This window comes from Manacus vitellinus, unplaced genomic scaffold (assembly GCF_001715985.3).
Source record: "Manacus vitellinus isolate BGI_N305 unplaced genomic scaffold, ASM171598v3 scaffold_23_pilon, whole genome shotgun sequence".
NCBI lineage: Eukaryota > Metazoa > Chordata > Aves > Passeriformes > Pipridae > Manacus > Manacus vitellinus.
In genome coordinates, this window is record NW_021939718.1 from 8,710,984 (window position 1) to 8,728,085 (window position 17,102).

The window sequence follows — 17,102 nt, forward strand, 5'->3', positions numbered from 1 at the left end:
ACCGCACCTAAAAAGCACCCGTGATTATGGATAAAGACGGGTTATGCCTCCAGAGGCTGCAAGACCTCTGGTCTATTTCCAAAGAGTAAGCTATCGCCACTCCCCCAAGTCCTAGGAACCGGGGCTGAATTTTTTTGCATGCTCCTCAGAGCACACTGGGTCTGAAACAGGAGTTTGACACTCCCCACCAAGCACTGTCTGAGGGACAGCTTTCAGTCCATGTGCCTCCGACATTCATTCATTGTGGGGTGGCTGTGAACTGCCAGGCTTTGCTGGCGTGATTACTTGTAAAATGTTGTCATCTATGGGGGGAAGGGAACTGCCTGAGCACCGGCTGATGGAATTCCAAGCTGTGTACCTCCACCAGGCAGTTCAGCAGTGACCTGTGGTGCAGGGGGAGGGCTGTTCATTGTTTTCCCTCCTGTGCCACTCTGCTGTGGTCCCTGACAGGACACAGCAGCTATGCAGGAGAAGCAGCCTGGCCCTGGCATCTCTGTGACCCCAACAGCCAACAAACGCTGGGCTTTTTGAACCTTTGCACATCATCTACCTTTCTGACTTTCCCCATGAAGATAATCCTCAAACCACATAAAACAGCCAGCACATGGGGAAATTTTGTGCCCAGAAATTTTGTAGATGCAATAAGGGTAAAATAAATGACTGATTAGATTCACTTTACCCACTTAGCTCGAATGTGGGGACAAAGGTTACTTTGCCACAAGTGTTTATCTTGCTGGTTATGATTCAGTTTGCCAACTGCTGCTGTATGACCAGAACAAATTTATCCTCATAACTACAGAAGCATTAATAATCGTTTTATCAGACAGATGTCTAAAAATTTTGTTTGCTGTTCCAATGCACATCCCCAGCATGGAGGGCTGCTGAATTGAATGCCCTGTTTGCTTTCTGTTTCTCCCGTGGACTTTTTAACTTCCTCTTCAGAAGAGCTAAACAAACTGCTCGACACATTTAATGCCCTAAAATCAAAAACCTGGTTCAGAGGGTGAGTAGTTTGTTAAATGTCCTGGAGGGCCTCGGTTGTGCTCATTGTCTGTGACCGTCAGGCTGGAGCCGTGCATATGCACCTGAGGCTTAAATAACCCGGGTCTCACCGAGGCTGTCTCTGGTAACTGGTTTGCATATTCAGGTTGCTGTGTGCCCGGCAGAGCCCTGGTGCATCCACTGTCCGGGCAGGAGGAGGGCCTGGACCCGGAGGAGTGACCTGCAGATGCCTAACTTCAACCCTGAGCTTCTCACAGCAGCCTCTGCCCTGACAAATGTCAGCCCTGGCCCAGGGCAGCCTGGAGTGCCAGCAGGAGCTGGGCTCTATTTTAATTTCAAACAGTCTCCCAGAAATAAATAAATAAACTTTAAAGAAAATGCCATCAGAAACCATCCCAGAAAAAGATAGCGAAAAGTTTTCTTCCTGATTCATGCAAAAGTCAATTAGCGTGCTAATAAATACATGCTGGGAGACATCATCATAATAGGAACAATCAGACCATTTGAATAGCCAAATATGCTTTTATGCCACATTTGTTTACCTTGTAGAGTGTATCCGCGATATGCATGTAAATGCCAAAGTCTATTCCCTGTTAAGCACAGTAATCCCTCCTGCCCTCAGCTATCACTGCGGTTCCTTGTTTGTACCTGTCAAGGGCTGCTGAAACTTACAACTGTTGGTTTAGGCAAATGCACAAGCCCTTTGCCAACAGGAATATCCTGTTTAGGGGAGCGCTGGAAGGTGCCAGTTATATAAACTTAGCTGTGCATTGTCACAACAGACCATTCCATGGAAAAAAATGAGAAGGCATTACAAGTATGGGAGACCCTCATGAGAAACCTCACCATCTGCCTAAGCAGAAACCCTGATTTTTCTCCAGTAACACAGGCTGTGAATTATTAATTCCCAGTTATCTGCTGGCAGTGGAGAAAGTCTCTTTCTAAGGTATGACAGCATCCGAGTACAAACAAAGACAGCCAAACATGAGGCCTCCAACAAGTCTGGTTCTCACTCAAGCTGTAGTTTATCAGGGGAACAGGCCAGTGCTTAAGCACAGTCCGGGTAACTACACTCAGTACTAAACAGTCTGCAGCCAAAGCATGCAAAGTGAGTGGGAATAGGGAAGTGATCTTTGTTCCTCTTCTAGGTGTAGGAAGCTGAAATGCAAGGAAAGTTCTGGCACTGTTTCAGCAAGGTGCTTAAGCCTGTATTTAATTTTTGAGCTCTGAAATGCGTGGGTGGGAGCTGGCTCCATCAAGTCAAAGGCAAAACTCACATGAAGTAGGATTTTGCCTTCTCTGACTATGAAAGTGTTTTAGGAGGGAAATAGCTTGCCTCCACACACTGGGAGTCTGTGGTAGAGCTGGGAACTGGCGCCAGGTCTCAGGAGTCCCAAAGTAGTGCCTTAACCTGTTTTTAACTTACTGCACCCTTCCTCCCAAAACATCATTGGGCGTACTTAGATACACCAGATATGCCCACCTGACTGTCAGCCTGTCACTTGTTTTGGCCAGCTTTGATGGCCAGTAAGATGAAATATACAGCTTTTATTTCATCTTCTCAGTGATGTTTAAATATGACACCAACAAACAAACAAACCAACCTGGATACATGCTTATGGAGGACTGCAGTACATTATGTACATCCTTGCAGAACCACTGTTTTGATGCATCAGTGAAGCACATAGCTGAAAGACAAGAGCTATGGCATGGCACTGGCTTATGTGGGTATGCTGTTGCTCTGCTGAGCTGCTTCCCTAGGTTTTCAAAGCAGAAAATCATAGCTGAGCTGGGATTGCTCTGAGAACAGCTTCAGCACCAGCGTTTCCATGCAGCCACTCCATGGATCAATTTATTTACTTTAAACTGGTGCTGCCAGCCTAAACTCCTGGCGAAGTTTACCCTCCACTTCATCAGATGAATAAGCAATGGCCAGTGGGGCTAATGGCGCCTGCCCTGGCAGAGGGACAGGTGCCAAAATTCCCTGGACACTTTGGCACGGACACGGGCTCCCATCCCACAAGGAAAGCCCAGGACAAACCGGAGAGATCCCTGTCTCTCCGGGCCTGCGGCTGTGCCCACCAGGAAGATCTCCATCCCTCGGGGTTCTGCTTCTGTGCGCACCGGGGAGACTCCCCGGACTCCAGCACCGGCTCTGAGGTGTCTCCCGGCTGTTAATTAGGACCATCCCGCCCGGTGGAGCAGGCAGTCCTCATGGTGGCACTAGAAAACAATTATTCACGGCTCGACAGGACCATCTGCTGCCACTGCTGCCACTGGTGCTTCTCGGCAAGCTCAATGTGCGCTCTGATCGCACCGCCTTCCCCTGTCAGCGGCCGGAGATCCTAAGCGTATAGTCTGCACCCGCTCTAAAACCCACTTAAAACCTTCTGGAATATCTCACTATTCCTCAGCTAGACAGATGTGAATGTTCACTGATGCTGAATGTTGCTTGGCAAAAGGCTTTCTCATCCAGTCTCCAAACCCACCATCGAGTGGTACCTCATGTTAATGCCTTCCTTTATGCTCCAGCAGCAATACCTCACCTTGTTTCCTTATATAAAACACTAGCATTAAAAGGAAAGAAAAAAACCCCAACTAGACATAGCCCAACAACTCAAACATCTCAAAACATGATTATTCTCAGGATTCAGTCAGGACTATGGTTATTCACTCCTGAAAATCAGCATACAGGTTTTTCCCACCTAGGAGAAAAACAATAACCCTTCCTTATTTGTTGCTGGAGATTCAGACAAGCCAAATTCTGCTCATGTGGCCTTTAGAAATGAGGGACAACTGTGTCTCAGTAGGGCCTGATTCAGCCAAGTAATAAAACATGTGAGTAGTACCTGAGAGGTGATGAACAAACCCTCTGTTACATATGTGCCGGCCATTAACAGAGTGCAATGAGGAACACAGCCAAAGGTTTTCACAAGTGACTGAGGATGCAATGAGGTATGTGCAGGTGTGAGGGCAGTTGGTTAGTTCCACCTCTGAGGATCCAGGGCTCTTTACAAGATGCACTAAAGCAGTGCAGCTATAACTTCTTTTCTTTTTTCTTTTCTTTTTTCCTTTTCTTTTCTTTTTTCTTTCTTTTCTTTTCTTTCTTTTCTTTTTTCTTTTCTTTTCTTTTTTCTTTTCTTTTCTTTCTTTTCTCTTTTCTTTTCTTTTTTCTTTTCTTTTCTTTCTTTTCTCTTTTCTTTTTTTGTTTTCTTTTCTTTCTTTTCTCTTTTCTTTTCTTTTCTTTTCTTTTCTTTTCTTTTCTTTTCTTTTCTTTTCTTTTCTTTTCTTTTCTTTTCTTTTCTTTTCTTTTCTTTTCTTTTCTTTTCTTTTCTTTTCTTTTCTTTTCTTTTCTTTTCTTTTCTTTTCTTTTCTTTTCTTTTCTTTTCTTTTCTTTTCTTTTCTCTTTTCTTTTTCACTGTTTTTTGTTTTTGTTTTTTTGGGTTTTTTTGGAAATGGGAGAAACAAACTGCTCTCAAAAAGGGGAGGAATTAATTTCCTCCTATGTGTTTATGTTGGCTGCAGTTGGCACTGCCATAACACTCAGAGCACCATACACCTTAAAAATTCCTGCCAAAGAGGTGTATCGGTGGCAGGTTGTCTGTCAGTCTTGGGTGGGTAGATGACTTCTCTGCCGAAGGTAGGCAGTCTCTAAGAATCAACTCTTATTTTTAAACACCATCTCCTCTGTTCATCTGAGTATGAATATGGCTCCCCAGGTACTGCCATTCCAGGCATCACTCTGCTTGTCACTTATCTAAGCCAGGGAACATCTGCAGGACCGTCACTGTAGCTGGTGCACAGCCTGATCAGATCTGTTTGTGTTTTTATAAGAAACTTTTATAAGAGTTTTCCCTCACCTGGTGCTGTGGAAGGCCATGTATGCTGGCCTGAGACCTGTCAAAGTCAGGCTTCTGCTGAGACAGAACTGGCTGGTGTGACTGGCAGACCTTTTCTCCAACTTCCAGTGCTAAACTGTCCTGACACATTGTCACCTTGTCCTCACAGTCCTTCCTATTAGTTCTGCAGGGCACCCATGACTGTAGTATCAGATACCTGAAGGACATTTCCCTGCAAAATACTCCACAGAAGTGCAGGATACAGTTACTTTCCTTTAGAGGATGTGACACAAGCCACACACAGAGGGGAGGTGACTAGTCCCAGCTCATGCTTCTCAGAAAGATCCAGCCTCTCCCCAGCACTTGCTGCTTCTCCTCCTGCAATCCCTGGGGTGAAGGGATGTGCTGTCCTTTCCAGGAGCCCTGGCCATGCAGATGTAACAAAAATAGCAAGCTACCCTCTCAAAAAGAGTCTCAAGGGGACTTTTTACTTTGCCATTTAGGGTCGGTGTGTGTACATTAGCACCCTTTCAGCCCACTGCTAGTGGTGGTGCCTGCAGGTGGTGCCTGGATGAGTGGAGAAGGCAGAAGCAGAAGCCTCAGGGTCCCCAGTCACGTGTCAAGTCCAAACATGCCAGAAGTGCCCACTTCCCACCCATGGCCCTGTCAGGTGCCACAACCCCGTGCACCAGAGCACTGGGTATGTGGGCACAAAGCCTTAACAAGACTCTGTATTTCCTAACTCACATGTACATGGAAAGATACAGCCTTGCAAAAGCAGTGTTTAGTTGCAGGGCACAAATCCCTTCCAAAAGCAGTGTAACGTTCCCTGCCAAGAACATATGTATTTTGTATAGATTTAATTACGTGCCACAAGAAATTTGCCCAGATACTATGATGGTGAGCACCACAGAAATGCCTATAAATAAATAAAAACACAGAGCAAAACCAGACATCTTCAACACAGTATGAGGGGGGAAAATAACCCCAAACCCAAACCAACCCAAACAAACAAAAAAACTCTGTCTGCAGTTCTCTACTCACTCCCTCCTTTTAAAGAAAGAAGAGTTCACCACTACCTATTTCTGATACAGGACCCAGTGTTCATTTGGACTCTCGCCTTCTGTCAAGAATCACAAGGTGGGCACATCTTTATTTGCATTCTCCAGTGTCTCTTTCCTGCTGCTGCTCATCAGCTGCTCATCACCTGAGAACAATATTTGTGCATACTAAATAATGAGGATCGCTGGGAACCTCATGAACTTTTATGTCATTTGAATTTGGAGAAAAAACTGAGCTTTCACACACCTCCCATGTTGAAAACCCTGACCGTGTTATACATTTTTTCATTATAATAAAGGAAACAAGATGAAGCCCTACAGAGACTTGAATGGTGATATGTGACTTGCTTTTTCATTGCATCCAGCAGACATGAAGAGCACTTGCCAAGCCGCTGAGTGAGCTCCCTGGTCACTTGGTTTCTGATTCCTCTTATCATGTTTTTGAGCCTTTCATCTCAATTTCTCTGTTCAGCAAAGTGTTTTGTCATTTCACTCCCACCACAGGACTCCGAAGACTGGATCTTCATGAATGGCACCCAGCCGTAAATTGAGAGCTCCATCTCCCAAACAAAACTATTAGCTTGGCTCCACAGCACAATTGCAAATTCCCTTGCACTAAATTGTTGAGGTTAAATGCTGTCATTGCAATCACGGTGTGGCGGAGGGAGGGAGGAAGGGAGGGAAAGGTTGTATACAATGACCTCAGAGGTCTTTTCCAACATAAATGATTCTGTGAAAGAGAGAAAGCAAGAGAAAGAGAGAGAGAGAGAGACAAAGAGAGAGAGAGAGAAAGGGAGAGAAGGAGAAAAAGAGAGAAGAAAGGAAGGAAGGAAGACCTACAATACTGTCATCTGTTGCAGCTCAGAACAGCTCTGGGTATATGAAGGGGGGTGAAATCTGAGCAGCTGTCTGTTACTCTGTCTAGCACTGACGAGCCATTCCAGCTGTCTGCAAATTTTCCTCCTATCAGCTTCTCTCCTGTTTTCACATCCCTGTCTCAGGAGCCATGCAGGCAGTGACAGAGAGCACCCAGAGCCCTGTGTGCCTCTGAGTTCTGGCTGTTATTCTTCCCTGGGAAAAGAGAGACAATGGCACCAGCGCAGCATCAAGGCATTCATCCTGGGAGGTTTGTCCTTCTGCTGTCACCTTGCTCCCACTAGGCATACAGGCTACTGTTGCAAAGCAACAGGCAGTGAAAGACTGAAAAATCTGCAGAGTGACTTTCCTGGGCTGTAGGAAATTCATGCACCAAGTTTTATATACAGTGCACATCTGCAGAGGGAGAGATATCTGTCTCGTGCTTCTGTGCTGCCTAGTGGGATGCATTCATGAGCGGCCAGTATTTATTTAAATTACTGACTTGGGCAGAGTTATTAAATATAAACTGTGGCACCTTATGTTTAGCACAAAATAAAACACTGGGAGAAGCCAGTCAGAGAAAACATCTAACTTAACACAGTGGTTTGGCGAATGCTTAAATCGTTCCTCTGCTCTGTATTCTCCCATAACCCCTCTCCCCGTGCCTCCTTTCCCCCCTCCTTTGTGTCATTCACGCACAGCTTCCAGTGATGGGCCCTGAAGATTTAGATCTTAAACTTTTTCAAAGTGCTGCCTATTTATATAATGGTTTGGATTTGCTTATGCAGTTCATTTGCATAGCCCCAAATCAGCATAAGCCCTAACCTCATCTTACCAAGGGGATTTACCTGTAACCAGAAGAATTTGGTTTGTTAATGAAGCAGTTGGATTCCCAGACAGCTGTGATACACCTTGATCACTTCTTAGAAAGAGATTTCTCTCCCCTGTAATGAATTTCAGTACCCCAGTACAAAAGGACACTGGTTTTTTTGACACTTGGTCTTCAAAACTCAGGACACAAGAACACGGGAAGGCATGCAGAAAAAGTGCTTTGAAAGTGTAATCAAAGAGAAAAATCTGGAGTTAGACTTGAACTAATAGACATGGCTGTGGTCAGTTTCCCTTTCCATGTAACAGTAAACATAACAGTAGCAAATACACAAAACCAACAATTACTAATAATGGCTTAGTAATAAAGGTGTACAAATAAATAATGAGTTATTCCAGCCCACATGGATGTTTGGGCACATGAGGCAGAAAACATTTCAGCAAAGAGCGTATTCATGAATCTTAGCAAGACGTAACAAAGAAAATTCTGAAAAGTAGATTTTTATTTTCTTTTTTGAATAAAATGTGAAGAAACACCCATCCTTTAACAAAAAAGCATTGATGGGTAGGGGCTTCTCAGATGTCTTGGAAATTAAAAAAAAAACAGTAAGCCAAAACATCACTTAAATATTGAATGAAATACCATATTATGCTACATTTTTCTGGCATTCTTCCAGTGTACAGTAGACTAGATTAACTCATCCATATGTAAAAAGCTCATATTTACTTTCCTTTCACAAATTCATTAAAAAATACAACCAAAGTCAAATCCTTCCAGCCTTTGGCAGTAAACAACAAAACAAAGGCTGATTTAAAGCGGGAGGTTAGATCCTTCCCTTCTCTGCAGTATGTAGGGAAGAGGAAACAGCAGGAATCTGGAAGGCAGCAGCCTCAGAAACTACAGAAAGGAAATACTTTCTTCTCCTCTCCCCTACCTCTATTTTCAGGCTAGTTCATAATTAACGATGGAACTCCTTGCCACAAGGTCTCTCAGAAGCCAGAAGCTCAGGAAGGCACCTAAGAGGATCAAATATTTATTAAGTAAGTGGGATCTGTAGAGTTACAGCATAAAATAAACAGAGGTTGGGAAGGCATCTGTGCTTCTCAAGCTTCTGAGCTTGAACAAACCTGTAATCATCGGCTTGGAAAGGAGTTTTCCAGGGAGAGCAAAGTGAGATCACCCCAGAGATGCCCATCACAGGGCTACTTGTGCCCTACAGTCCCATTTCTGGCCAGTGGCTGAGTCAGAATGCCAGTGGCCAGACAAAAGTGGCCACTGCTCTGCCCTGTGCTCCGCTGCTCCTCCCCTGCAGAGCTGCCCCAACCACAACAAGTTGGTCTCTTTGCATGGGAAGCTTTGGCAGGGAGTTTTACATTGTGAACACGGGAACCTTGTCAAAGCAAATACTGGCTAGGAGGTGTTTACAGAAGGAAGGTAGTCAAACATCTTGTACAGATGACAGAAGCATTATAATGTTCTCTAAAGCCAGAGAAAGCACGAACAGTTACTGCAGAGGCAGGAAGGCTGAAAGCAGTGAAATGTTTTGCTTTCCACTGCGAAGCATTCTTGTATTTTGAAACACAAATAATTATCTGCTGCACAGCCAACAAAATCAGCCATCCCTTGTCAGGCAGGGGAGTCTCTTGCTGAAACAGGGTGACGTGGGAACTGAGAACAGCCAGCCAAACCTTGTACATCCCAGTGCAAAGACAAATGCATCTCTTTGGGTAGCCTCCTTGAGTTGCCAATAGCATTATTGAACCAGTATGTTTGGAGCCTAAACACAGAATAAAAACCTCATCCAGAGCTTAGAAAGTAAATTCCAACATGCTTCAGTAATCACAATCAATGCTGCCCCTAGTACTTTATCAACATACTAACACACAATATTAATTTTTATCAAAAAGGAAGGACGTAACAATGATGAACGCTAAGCCCCCAGGAGATCCCGTCATGCTGGAAGACCCCAGGTTTGGACATAATGGTGACGGATGCCATGGCACCTTCCTAGAAGCCTGGTGTGCAAATCAAACTTATTCTGGAACCTTGAGAATCTTTTCACACGTGAAAAAAGCCCTCTCCACAGTATTTCCATACAGCAGGAAGTGAATGACGGACTCAGTGTCAAAAGCCAGGGGAGTCAGGTTTTCCACGTGGCAACTGCAAGCCAGCTTCTTTCCAGGGGTGTGACAAATCACACTCAACACTCCACTCCTGCTGTCCACGAAGGAATCCACACTGGGACGTGCACGGACACTAAGCACCATCGAGGAGGCTCCCAGTAGATGAACCCCTGCGTGCTGATGGTGTGGTGTTGCCCATCAGGTCATTCCTAACTGCTATGGCATGGGGTAAATACTTCTGGATAACCACGGAATATCTATTTTTAAATTTTAAGGACCTTCAACCAAACAACGCAGGGAAGCTGGATTATTTTGTGGAATAAAGCCTGAAAGGTTAACAGTGGAGAACTTGAATGGCAAGATTTAAGCAAGCCTTAGCTTGCACTTGATAAACAAGTGCGCCGTACCCAAAGCAAAGCCATGCAAAACTTTTCAGAGTTGCAGCAAGATGGCTGAGGTGATAGCAGCACAAGATTACCCTTCTGTTCACCAGGCTTCGTAATGAAAGCAGTTCAGCATGTTCCCTAAGAATTATTTTTAATTAGCATGTCACGAGGTTGACCCCAAGCTAACCAGGCCCATGTGAAAATCACCATCTCAGTTACAAAAAGTAGCCACAACTCCAAGAGTACAGAAAATATGACTGAAAAGGTGCATCTACTTGTTGCCTCTTGTGAGTAGCTACTAAGGCCACTCGTTGTCTGTAAAACTCTGGGAACCCATGCTTTAAATATAGAATAAGCATTAATAAAGCACAAGCCACTCTTTCCCCTCCCATCTTTCACACCATTAAGGTTCCAGCCTTGAGGGCTCACAGGTATGCATCCAAAGGTGAAAAAGATACTAACAGATACCCATATGCATCCAGGGTGGAGAACAAGGCTGCAGGAACACCACCACCGCCCACTTCCATGCCACAGAGACAACCTCTGCCCTTGGTGGTAATGCCCTCAGCAGTAATGAAAATGTTCCCTGGTAAGTCACAGTGAGAGCGAAGGGCAGATGGAATGTGAGTCATCCAGGTGCATGGCAGACAGGGGAATGTGGGTGTGTTACCCTGTGGCTCCAAGCCAATGTGACCTCAATCAGATTTTGGTGAATAATGGGCCTTCTGCTGTCTTAAGTACATACTCATCTCCCAGGTCTCCAGAGGTATATCCATCAAGCCTACACACAGATAATCAACCTGGGGAGCTCTCCTGGCAAACATGAGTCAACCCATGGTGGTGCTGGTGGTTTTTCTCTTCCTCTCCACATGAGTTTTGATCACCATACCTTGGGCTTACTTCCTCCAACTGGCACTTCTACCACATCCAGATCCTTGCCAGAGTCCTATGGTGTAATTATTGCTCTATCCATCATTATTTGCAACCCACTCCTATTCTCCTACTGCCTTGGAGCACACAACCTTATGGCACTCAGGGGAGAAAAGCCCAGGGACAAACACAGCTTATAACCTGGGTTAATTTGAAATTCTTGCACTCAAACGCAGTTAAAAGTGTTTGGCAGGTACTTCAGTGCAAGCAGGATAGCTCCAACATCCAGCACACTCCCATAGGAAACCTGTGTAAAATAATTCTGTTGAACCGTTGGCAGTCAGGGTGATTAACCGCAGGAGATTCTGATCTCCCCTTATTAAAGAGAAGGAGAATGAAATTCACTGATTCATATCAGCTTAATATAAATCCCTGTGAGATTCACAGTCAAGTTCAGCCATAGCAGGATCTGGTAACTACAACAGGAAGAGAACTCTCTTGCAAGCACCCCTTCATGTGACAGAGGACGGCCGAAGGCGTTTGTGCTGGGTCACAGTCAGAGCAACTCTAACTCCTGCAAAATTCCAGGCCATGGTGTGCAGCTGACAAGTGCACAGAAGTGCTGAGGCTCTCAGAAGATTTTTATTCTGATGCTACTTTTGAATACTTGGCACTCTACAGGCAGACATGTGCCATCCTGTTTTGAACAGCTCCATCTCCACACGCTAAGTGTGCTCCAGAGAGATTTGGGCTAGGGGTGAGTAGGATTAAGGACGGCTGTAGTTTGACTGCAGAGATCGCTCTCTGCCACAAGAGCTTTTCCCTTCAGTAGCTAAAATAGTGCTCTGGGGCAGCTGTAGAGTTTCTCATCCCATGTCAGAGAGGCCAACCCTAATAATCTCAAACCCTGATTTTAGATACTCTAGCCTGACCAAAGTGGCACATAAATACAGCTTCAGTAATGCTAAAAAAAAAAATCTTATTTTTCAAGACACACTTACAAGATTGCTCGGTGTTTTACGTATGTTTTGTGAGATACATGTTTTGATACATGTTGTTCCACTGCATCATGTACAATCCTGCACCTAAGTGCAACTCCAGAATGCTAGACACAATGAAACAGGTGGCAAATGTAATCTTCTGTTCGTAGCTCTACTTATCAGAGCACAACTGGTGCAACTGCTCATTTCAGTGAGCCTTAACAGACTGCCTTAAGAATAAGGACTGCCTTTCATAGGTTGCATGCTGTATGGCAAAAATTGAGCTGTTGGCTCCTGTCCCAAAAAAGTATAGGAGTAGCATTTTAGAAATGGTTAAAGGAACAGCAACATTTCCTTTTAAATGCAAAGCTACAGTCGTGTCCATGTCAGTCTGGAAAGTCACACGTGAGGACAGCTTGGTTAGTATCAAGACAAAAAAAGGGAATTAAAAAAAACTGAATAGGAGAAGGGAACAATGCCCTGTTTCAGTTCAATTGTTCATGCAACTACAAACCTAGGGTCCATAAAAACATCAAGCAAAAACTGAAGCTGGCTGAAGCAGACAGTGTGATCCTACATGCTAGAGTGTCTTACAAAATTCTTCACGGTACATAATGACATAACACTTAAAAAGCAACAGAAACCAGTTTTTCACATGAAATCTTCAGATTTCAGTACTTACAGAAGTGTTAGGACACAGACTTCGCACACATATATGAGACGTTCTGCATGGCAGCTGTAAAGGTTATCCTGCAGCTACCAAGCTATTGAGATGGGACCGCACAATTCAGGCCCTCACAGCACATGCCAGCTTCAATGCCGACCGTGGATCTCTCCTCCAGAATTCACAGGCAGAGCAACAGAACAGGTAAAAAAAAAAAAAGAGAGACTGGTTTAATTGTAAAAAGTTTTCACATGGAAAAAGCTTCAGATAAAAGATGACTCATAACTTTAATTTAGCTTTAAATACTTGCTATTTGCAAACCAAACAAGACATTCCCTGCTCCCGTGTTACCTATAAACCAAACCAACAAAGATAGCTTTGAGTTGAGCAAAGTATGCCTTGGTGATAAGGGGTGAGAAATACTTTCTGCATTGTTATATTACTTATACAGACTTAGAAAGAAATGGCACCAACAACCACACAAACAACACATCAAAATGTGAACTTTAATAGCATTCCAAAGGCACATTCGGAAACAAAAATTCAATATTGCCACTCTTGTTTTAATGACTGCAAAAATGCCTCTTGCCTGCAATTGTATTTTTTTCCATGCTCAGCTTTATTGGACATATGCATCCAAATTCCTAGCTGACTGGCATTTTAAACTAGTTGAAGAGGAACCATTTCTTCTCTTAACAAAAAGCAGTGAGAAAAACAGGTCCTGTTCGTGCAGCATTGCTACAGATTTGTAAAAGCAGCTAGAACAGTGAATTCCCTAAGGACAGGTACCACAGGGCTGGTGAGGACCTGAAGCATGCAGCAAGCTCACGATGCTGGACTGTGGCGGAGCACATGCGGCTGAAAGTATGGAAGCACTCCGGGGACCTCGCAGCAACATGTCCTCAGTGTAGAGCTACAGTATGCAGCCTCTGCACAGTCACCCTTCCCCAGCTACGTGTGCATTCCTACGGGAATTTTGGCTTTTCATATATTGTCGAATTCCCAGGACAGAGCAGGTTTCACAAGGAACTCCCTGTGTAGATTATTGCTAAATGGTGTTTCATGCACACGCTCTTTATTCTTCAAGCCAAGTTCATTCTTTGCAACATTAATTCTCCTTCACTCACACTAAAGTGGTTACACCATCTTATCTAAGAAATCCAAGAAAAAGAAGCCAGAACGTTTTCATGCTGAAAAGCCAGTTACAAAAAAAAAAATTTCTAGAATTTGTTATCTTTCGAACACACAAAGTCTCCATGTCCTCAGCAGAAGTGTTTCCTCTAACAAGTAATTCAGACTGAGTTACTTAAAAAACAGTAAAACTACAGTTTCATCATGCAGGTGAGATAAGTGGCAATTTGATATTCAGAGCAAAAAATCTTCCTTACACCTTTTTCCCTAAAAAGACATGTGACATCAGCACTGCACTTACACAATCCTATCTTTCAGAGTCTTGAGACTACAAGCCTTTGCTGCCACCCCCTCCTTGCCTTGGTAAACTCAACCACTAACAAATACTTAATAAACTTTCTTTGGCCTTGTCCATGCATAGAAGAAAACTAGGGCAACTATTCAGATAAAATATTATAGGTTTATTTAAAACTTATTTTCACCTTGAATATGCAAAATACAAATTCCAACAAAATTTTGTTATTACTTTGTGGTTTACAAATATACAAAATAGAAGTTTGCTTAAATTTATATTACATATTTATTATGTAAAGAACTATATAGAAAACATTTGTTCTGCTTAAGGCATATTTGGGAATAAACCATTGTACAAACTATTGCACATCGAAACCACAGTGCATTACAGACTGTCTGCATAAAGTTATTTTCTTAGTAAAAAAAGATAAACCAGGTTTATTCACCTGATTTAGGTCATAATTGGCAATCGGAAGACAAAAAATATTTCCTTGTCAGATATGCAGCAGTTTGAGAACTTTGGCTTCCTGGTTTTGGTACCTCTAGAACCAACAGTCACTAAGCACCATGAAATAGGCTTTTAAAATATAATTTTGTACCTGAATTTTTCCTCCTCTTTTAACATTGTGATGGCTTTTAGAAGAAGAAAAAGAAAAGAAAGTACAAGATGACATTTACATCTAATATTGCATTGAAAGAAAATTAAGGGAATGTCATTTCCCTGTGTAATATCCCCACCCTCCAAACTACACACAGCCTGTTTAACCCTGATATCCGTGACTTCCAGTCACTCCTTGGCATTTTGTAGTCCGGAAATAATTCAAGTTGGATTTACAGATTGGAATGAGAGAAGATCCAGTCATTGACCCCAACTTTTTTTTTTTTTTGGTTCTCTTACTTTTAAGTGTATAACTATAAAAAAAGAAAGTTGCAACGTCCATATGCAGTTATCCCTCTTTTCCACTCTTTGGAAGACTTCACCTCGATTTATCTGTAGTGCTTAAACTGTGTTTCTCCCCATCTTGCGGAAGACAGTACAGTCCTTGTGCTGTAAATACTGAATCTTTAGGGAAAAGGTCCACTGCTTCCAACTAGAAGTGCCTCTTCATGTGTAAGGCAAGGTGGTCTGACCTGGAAAATGCTCTGTCACACCGCTGGCACTGAAAAGGGCGGTGGCCTGTGTGTTTTCTGTAGTGACGAGTAAGTTCATCGGATCGGGCAAACTTCCATCCACAGCCTTCCCAGTCACAGTGATAAGGCTTCTCACCTTTTAAAAAAACCCAGGCAATAAAACACATCAGTTAGGAGGTTTGTTGTTTTGGGGTGGGGTTTTTTGGTTTTTTGGGTTTTTTATGTGGCTACCAGTTCTAGCACCTTTCTCTCAAGCAGCACTAGAATACTGTCCTGCTTAAAAAAAAAAAAAAGGGGCAGTCAAATGCAATGGACTTCTTGAAGCAGTTACAAACAAACTACAAGGAATAACAGAGCAAGATTGTCTTTTTGAGATGTATAGGCACTATACAATTTTGGTGTCACTTAAATCTTCACTAAAATGTTCATTCCCATCCTCTTCCGTACAAGGCTTCAGAGAACGCAAGTGCGTATTTTTGTTGGCAATTTTACATAGCAACCACAAATAGCTCAGCAGAACAACGTATTTAGGTAATTGTAGGTCTCAAGAAGGAAAAAAACAGCCAGAAACTATTTTCATTAGCTCAGCCTGATTAAGGACTCAATCTTACTAGTGTCTTCACCATAACAAAACCACTGTTCATGGCAGGATGAGCTTCCCTCACAATTACAAAGTCCCTGTCCCACGCACACTGGAGACAGTGCTGACTGGCTTGGGGCAGATGTTCACCATTCACTTGACTGATTGTTTTTCCCCCACTGCCATTAGCTGAAAATGCAGCCTAACTACCACAGCACCAGTATTTGTTTTTCCCTATCCTATCTCCTCCTCAGGAGAAAGTTTTGAATCGAGTTCACAATCCAGGGATTTAAATCATGCAAATTCCCAGGTAATTTAATCACTGTTATGGAATGCCCACACTGGCTGTACCTGCTTTCACAAGCTCAGTTACTGCAACACCACACACTTAGCTACAAGGCTAGAGTTTGAAACCAGGCTCAGATACACAATTCAGCAGGTTTTATCCCAATTCCAGCTGCCGACTATCCACAGTTAAACTGCCTCTTTGGTGCTGTTTCAGGAAAAGATGTCCTCCCACAGGTAGGCGAGGCACCCCATCTGTGCTGCAGCTCAGCTGAAAGCCCCGCTCTCAATGGGCCCCATCACGGTTTCCCCAAAAAGGAAGCAGCAGAGGTGCACAAACCTCTCCCCTACAAGACTGCACAGCACTTACCCACAAGCAAAGCAAGAAGTATCTTTGAGAGAGGTCTGCTTCCTTCTCAGAAGTGGGCCAACACCATCTAGCACAACGAATCCTACCTGACTTCCAATTACCTGCTAATTAGCTCTCCACACAGCAAGAGAGAAGTAACAAACTGTGCCTTGGCAAGAAACCCATCTGCTCCCTGAGTCACTAAACCATTAAGCAAAATGTCAAGCCAATAAGCAAAGGCTCCACAAGACTTCAAATAACCAAGAGGGGAATTAAAAACAAAAAAGCCCGGAAACCCAGCAGAGAAAGGGTACGTCTTGCTGCTTTTAGCCCTCCTCCTGTGCTCACACGTTTTCACTGTCTGAAAGACTCATCCCATGCCCCTCAGGCCGGGACACTGGAACTGACCTGTATGGGTTCTTAGATGAGCCTTGAGATGAGAGCTCTTGGTGTAGGTTTTGCCGCAGCCCGCATAGTCACAGGTGTGTGTGGCCGTCCTTTTCCTAGGCCACGACCGGCGTCCCCTCTTGGGCTTGGTCTCCTCAGGCAAGCAGCTCCCGGATGGCATCAGCTCTAGGGGCAGACAGGGAGGAATGAGCACCGCCGTGGCCAGCACCAAAGCGGGCACACTGGCTGCCCCAGCACTGCGGGCACTCACCTTGGTACTGGAGCGTGCTGGGTGGAAGCTGCTCGGGCAGGAAGGTGGGGTAACCGGGGGCC

General features: G+C 44.0%; 1 protein-coding gene across 1 annotated transcript; it reads right to left on the minus strand.

Annotated features, from left to right (window-relative positions):
* Positions 1 to 14,183: 14,183 nt before the first annotated feature.
* Positions 14,184 to 17,096, minus strand: KLF4 (Kruppel like factor 4). The gene is made up of 3 exons (XM_018072805.2): positions 17,041 to 17,096; positions 16,791 to 16,955; positions 14,184 to 15,304 (listed from the first exon to the last, which is right to left on the minus strand). Exons 2-3 carry the CDS (start codon positions 16,948 to 16,950, stop codon positions 15,129 to 15,131), a joined length of 336 nt encoding a protein of 111 aa, XP_017928294.1. The 5' UTR covers positions 16,951 to 16,955; positions 17,041 to 17,096; the 3' UTR covers positions 14,184 to 15,128.
* Between the last annotated feature and the right edge of the window lie 6 nt (positions 17,097 to 17,102).